Source organism: Larimichthys crocea, chromosome XXIV (genome assembly GCF_000972845.2).
Source record: "Larimichthys crocea isolate SSNF chromosome XXIV, L_crocea_2.0, whole genome shotgun sequence".
NCBI classification, from domain to species: domain Eukaryota; kingdom Metazoa; phylum Chordata; class Actinopteri; family Sciaenidae; genus Larimichthys; species Larimichthys crocea.
This window is the reverse complement of record NC_040034.1, coordinates 5340686-5347171: the sequence shown is the minus strand read 5'-3', so window position 1 is coordinate 5347171 and position 6486 is coordinate 5340686. Positions and strand designations below refer to the sequence as shown.

The window sequence follows — 6486 nt, the reverse complement described above, 5'->3', positions numbered from 1 at the left end:
AGGAGGACGTCCTCCTTAAAGCTCGTCCTCTGACGCCTGAAACGAGCCGAGCAGCTTCAGAAGACGTGAGAGCGTCTGATGTTGGTGTGAAGACACCTGAGAACACACACACACACACACACACACACACACACACACACACACACACGTCACATCAGGGACGGCCTCAGAGTGAAAGGCATTCTGGGAAACATGACTGACTGGCACCTCTTCCTGTGAGTTTAAATAAAAACAGTTTGAAATGAGCTGAACGTTTAGATGATGTCCAGGGTTCATCCTCTGAGGACACCGACTGTCTGCACAGGTCATCAGACACTGCGCTGTCAGAAACATTTCAACTCTCAGTGCTCAGAGAAGAAGTCATCGCCTCACACGAGGACAGGTGGACGTACAGGTGGACGTACAGGAGGACGTACAGGTGGACGTACAGGCGGACGTACAGGAGGACGCACAGGTGGACGTACAGGTGGACGTACAGGCGGACGTACAGGCGGACGTACAGGAGGACGTACAGGTGGACGTACAGGCGGACGTACAGGAGGACGCACAGGTGGACGTACAGGTGGACGTACAGGCGGACGTACAGGCGGACGTACAGGAGGACGTACAGGTGGACGTACAGGTGGACGTACAGGAGGACGTACAGGTGGACGTACAGGCGGACGTACAGGAGGACGCACAGGTGGACGTACAGGTGGACGTACAGGCGGACGTACAGGCGGACGTACAGGAGGACGTACAGGTGGACGTAAACAGCAGTGTGAGGGGGTAAACAGCAGCGTGAGGGGGTAAACAGCAGTGTGAGGGGGTAAACAGCAGTGTGAGGGGGTAAACAGCAGTATGAGGGGGTAACCAGCAGCGTGAGGGGGTAAACAGCAGTGTGGGGGTTAGATCTGCCCCTGCATAGAAAGCAGTGTGCACGTCTGAATGGTGATTAGCTGTAATTACCACAGCAGTACCTGCCTGCAGGAGGCAGTCCAGGATTAATGGCTCTCTCGTTTCAGACGGGATGAATCGCTCCGGTGCTCCGGCGTCTTCACGTGGAGGCTCGGGCCTCCGGGGAGCTTCATTACAGCGGGAGGAAAGGATGGATCCTCTGCAGCGCTTCAGACGGGGAAGAGAGCGGCGAGCGGGAGGAAGTGTTACACCGTCAGACACCCGGAGATAAACAGCCTCCTCATGCTCCTTCAACAGGAGCTAAACATTACACAGCACAGCGCCATGTTGGCTTGTCTCACTTGGACATGAGGCGTTTAAACAATGAAGCTCGGCGCCATGCAAAGTGCTTCAGTCATAAATCTACAGATGCTTCATCAATCAATACTAACACCAAGACTGTTTAATGAAAGAGTGTGAGCAGAGGCTGCTCTGCAGTGTCTGTGTCACAGGAAGCAGCTTTCATTCTGCAGGAAGACGCCGAGTGGAGCCTGCAGGCCAGACTTTTATTACAAGTGTCTCCTGTTATAAATCATGTGCAGACCAGTAACGGCACAATGATGCTGGTACTGGGTTCAGCCTGAAGAGCTCCACGTGAGACTCTTGATGAACGGACATCAATTATTGGAAGTCAAACTGCTCGAGGCAACAATGAACATGTCAGCTCCTGATGCAGCTCGATGGAGAGATGAAATACAACCTGACGGAGGTTTAATGATTACAGCGTGCACAGGGCAAGTCACATAAACACTCAGAGGAAACAAGTTGAGGCATGCCCGGCTTTACATCACTGTGTGTGTGTGCGTGCACACTGACGCCGTGACAACCAGACGACTTTTTTCAGTTTACAAGCCTCTAATCATGGAAACGACACTGAGTGACATCCATCACACAAAGTGACAACACTCAGAGTACATGAAGGAGACGAAGGAGACATGAGACTCACCATCACAGCTCTGTGTGTGTGAACGCCTCAATCATTTATTCACAGTACGACATCACAACGGTAACTAAACCTACAGTAAATATAACCTAACCTGTATAAGAACAGAAAGACTTGGTCCTGCTCGTTTCTCAGCGTGGACAAAAGACGAGACGTCCATCCATCGTCTCTATGACCCTGATGCAAATGAGCCAAATAAAAGCAAGCAATCATTTCCCTAATTGGGTTTGTGCCGTTTTAACGTGTTAACGGCGTCTCTAGATTAGAGAGAAGGTCAGTTCCTCATGGTGACAGTTACTGTAGAGTCCACCATCACAACACCTTGTTGATCTCCGTCATCAGCCTCCTTACAATCTTTACATAATAATACAGCTACATCCTCAAGATAAAGAACACCATCGTCTGCGTACTGACTCACTTCTTAAATCATCGCTCATCAAACCAAAATGTTTCACTAAATGTTTATTATGTTTCATTAGACAGAGCAAAGAAAGTCTTTGTTAAAGTTTAGTTTGGTGACTCTTGATGATTTAAGACTTAGATCTCTATAAATTATAAATATTCATCATTAAATAAACTTGAACAATTAAAAAGCAGCTCATCATCATCATCATCATCTTCTTCAGGACTCGTCAGTAAAAATGTTGTAATCACATTTCATTAACAGAATTTAAATCTTGACAGTTGGAGGAACTGCAGCTGCAGACACACGTGTCCTCATAGTTTTTTTTTTCTCGATAACGTTCCTGGCAGAGTTTGTTGTAAATGAGCAAAAAGATTTAGAAAGTTTGGTGTGGGTCTGTAGAATAGACACAGTGCTGTGTGAGGCCTGTAAGCTGAAACAAACCAGAGCCAGCTGCTCACATCACATCGAGTTTATTTAGCAGCCGAGGGAAACACAGCATGAGAATAAAAATCACATTCTGTTGCATTCATGCATTCAATTACTGAGACAGTTTGTGCTGCAGAGCCATCGATCACAAAGCAAAGCGTCACGCCGTCCTCCGTTCAAAGCTCTGCACACACACACACGACACACTTCATCTGCTGTTGGCTTTAGTCACGTGAGGAGTGTTTAACTCTGATCAGCATGTATCTGTGAATGAAGCAGACCAATCTGAACCTGCAGGTTCACCCAGAGTTCATGGTACAAGAACTACAGACGTAAAGGGCTTGGTGAGGTACGATCAGCCGTCACCGAGGTCAACACTGAGACTTTTTCACCTTTCACTAATTATTCAACTCTGTGTGGAAGAGTCAAAAAACAAACCTGCACAAATCCTCCATGTTCATGAGGAGACGCAGCCAGGGAGGCGCTCACCTCTCCTCCTGCTTTGGTGCGAGGTGCCTTAGTATCGTTTCATCGCTCTCTGTATATTAACATGTTATGGCACGACACGGACTCTAACTCTGCAGCCACCTAAAGGCACTTACCCAGATTCTGCCGTCACTAAATAAACACATGAAGTTCAGAACACACACGTTTAAACACTCACACTGACCACAGCCCAAACATGAAGTGTGCCACCTGGTGGTGACTCATTGTAAAACCAACAGTCCCTGAAAACAGACTGCAGATGAACGCTCACAGCTCGATGCCGGTCCTTCGTGTCGGTACTGTGATCCAAACACATTCTTTTCAAACAGAACCGAGCGGTCCAGTTCAAACCCGCCGCTGTGCCGAGGCTTCTCCTCGCTCTACATGTTGATGTTACCCAGGCGGCTGGTGAACTTGTCCTTGTCGATGTTCTTGTGCTCCGGGACGTGTTTGTAGGTGCAGTCGGACCTCGTGCAGCCCGTGGTCCTCCAGAAGAAACACTCCTTCTTGTACGAGCTGCAACGAGAGGACAAAGTTCACCTCACCTCTTACTGACGAGCAGAGATCAACATGTTTACAGAAACACATGCAGGAGGATATCAGTGTGTGCTTAGCATGTGCTTAGCATGTTCTTAGCATGTTCTTAGCGTGTGCTTAGCGTGTGCTTAGCATGTTCTTAGCGTGTTCTTAGCATGTTCTCACCCGGGCCGTGTGTTGAAGTCAGTGGCGGCCATTTTGGACATTCCCAGTCCGTTGTGGATTTTATTGGGAAATCTCACCGAGAGCGGAGCGCCCTCTACCACCATGCCCTGCACAGAAACACACATGTGACCTCTGACACACACACACACACACACACACACACACACATTGATGCAGTGGATGGCTCGGTCACAGTCCTCCTTCTTGCTGTAGTTGACGAAGGCGCACTGATGCTCCAGCAGCATCTTGATGCTGAACACGGTGCCGGCTCTGACACAGAGAACACACACACACTCAGTGTTATTAGCACACACACACACACACACACACACACAGGAGGCAGCATGGATGGTGCTGACCCGTCTGCAGTGTGACAGACACACAAACAGGCTGAGGTCAGGTGGAGGTGCTTCACCTGCTGAAGAGCTCGTGCAGGGTGGTGTAGGTGACCGTCGGAGCTAAAGATCCGACCCAGACGGGGAAGAGCTCCCTGCAGACAGAAACACACGAGTCTTCAGACCGGACTTTAAAAAGAAACACACACACTAACACACACTCACACACACTCACACACACTCACACACACACACACACACACACACTCACACACACTCACACTCTGGCAGGATTCTTCAGAGCAGGCGGTGACTGAGATCTGCTCTGGCCCGAATCGTCAGACTGTTGCATTCTGGGTCGGCTCGTCTGTCGGACGATCCACTCGCTGTCGCCGCCGCCTTCGTCCTGCACCGCTGGTTCTGTGACGTCCTGCCCGGCAGCAGCATCTACTCCAACAAACATGGACAGGAGGTCAGAGAGGTTCATGTTCAGACTCTGAGGATCAGACGGGCTCTCACCTGCAGGACTCAGATTCAAGTCCCCAAACAGAGCTTCAACCGCCGCCTCCAACGTGGCGTGTGTTTTCAACGCCTCGGAGCTCTGCGCCCACGAGAAGCCCATCTCCTGAACAGAACACACACACACACACACACACACACACACACACACACACACACACACACACACACACGTTACATACACTTTCGTTTAACATCATTATCTGACAGCTCAAGCTTTTCCGAGCTTTGCACAGGTTTGTTTTAGGTTTGTAGATGGTTGTGAATACGTTGGTACCATGAGGTGCAGCGTCTGAGCTCGTTTGAGCTCCTGCATGGCTTCAGTGCTCGAGCTGTCCAGCTGTAGCACCTCCTTATAGATGAGCGAGGCCTCGTAGTATCTCTGCACAGGAGGGGAGGGTTTGAATGAACGTTTAGTTTCTGGTTTGAGGACAGTGAGGACATGAGGTTCTGTCCACCTGTGAAGAAGCAGAGACTCACCTTGAGTCCACAGAGAGCTTTCCCCTTCCTGAACAAACCTTTGATCCAGTTGGGCTCCATGCACAGAGCCAGGTCAGCGTCTCTCAGAGCGCGCTCATACTGCTGCGTTCGCTCATAGCACAGAGAGCGATTTCCAAACAACCTGCAGGACAGAGTCCACGTTAGTCTCACGTTAACGTCCACACTGTCCAGCTGCTGGAGATGAAGCTCACGCCCTCACTTGAATTCTTTGGGGTTGTATCTGATGGCGTCAGTGAAGTATTTCACGGCCAGGTCGTACTGTCCAGACGCAGCCAGGCGATTCCCAACACCTGAAGGAAGAGCGAGGACAGTCTGTCTGTGTCCTCACTGTGTCTGTCTGTGTGTGTCCTCACTGTGTCTGTCTGTGTGTGTCCTCACTGTGTCTGTGTGTCCTCACTGTGTCTGTCTGTGTGTGTCCTCACTGTGTCTGTTCGTGAGGACACACACAACACCGTAGCCACACACACTTGAGGACAGCACACAAGTTAGGACACAGCGGAGACACACATGAGGACACACACACAACAACAACATAGACACACCACACAGTGAGAGACACACACACCAGGTGAGTGACACACCAAACAGACACAGTGAGGACACACGACACGTGAGGGACAACAGGACACACACATCACAGGACACAGTGAGGACACACAGACACAGTGAGGACACACACACAGTAGGACACACACACACAGACACATGAGGACACACCAGAACGGGCCACACAGACACAGGAGGGACCACACAGCGGACAACCGGAACAAACACCAGTTAGGACACACACAGTGGAGGCCACCACACACCCTCCAGTGAGGACACACACGCACCGTGAGGATCAACAGAGACACACAGTGAGACACACCCACAGCCACAGGGACACACAGCAGTGAGGACCACACACAGACGTCCCGCTCTTCCTTCAGTGTTGGGAAATCGCCTGTGCTGCGCTGGACAGTAACGACCTGGCCGTGAAATACTTCACTGACGCCATCAGATACACACCCCAAGAATTCAATGAGGGCGTGAGCTATCATCTCCGCAGCTGGAGCATGGTGACGTAATGAGACAACGTGGACCTGTCCGGCAGGTTGTTTTGGAAAATCCGCTCTCTGTAGCTATGAGCGACAGCAGCAGTTGAGCGAGCTCTGAAGACGCTGGACCTGCTCTGTGCATGGGACCAACTGAATCAAGGTTTGTTTCAGGAAGGGGAAAGCTCTCTTGAGACT

General features: G+C 50.4%; 2 protein-coding genes across 5 annotated transcripts in view; one reads left to right on the top strand and one right to left on the bottom strand.

The window, feature by feature from the left end:
- Positions 1-6486, bottom strand: part of si:dkey-33c12.4 (uncharacterized) — an 11166-nt gene continuing 4680 nt past the window's right edge. Inside the window, exons 10-18 of one of the 3 annotated variants that reach the window (XM_010747700.3) lie at positions 5454-5544; positions 5234-5375; positions 5031-5135; positions 4754-4859; positions 4516-4681; positions 4315-4389; positions 4067-4169; positions 3900-4006; positions 2739-3713 (exon numbers count right to left, since the gene is read on the bottom strand). In XM_010747700.3, the coding sequence (XP_010746002.2) occupies positions 3578-3713; positions 3900-4006; positions 4067-4169; positions 4315-4389; positions 4516-4681; positions 4754-4859; positions 5031-5135; positions 5234-5375; positions 5454-5544 (1031 nt within the window). In that variant the 3' untranslated portion in view covers positions 2739-3577. Of the gene's footprint in view, positions 149-2738; positions 3714-3899; positions 4007-4034; positions 4170-4314; positions 4390-4515; positions 4682-4753; positions 4860-5030; positions 5136-5233; positions 5376-5453; positions 5545-6486 lie in introns of those variants that run through there. The other 2 variants (XM_027274641.1, XM_027274642.1) reach the window with 2 other exon arrangements.
- The window catches only part of alms1 (ALMS1 centrosome and basal body associated protein), a 21902-nt gene continuing 17422 nt past the window's right edge, over positions 2007-6486 (top strand). Inside the window, exon 1 of one of the 2 annotated variants that reach the window (XM_027274629.1) lies at positions 2007-2495. The gene's annotated coding sequence lies outside the window, so the exon portion shown is untranslated. The remainder of the gene's footprint in view (positions 2496-6486) is intronic. The other variant, XM_027274630.1, reaches the window with a different exon arrangement.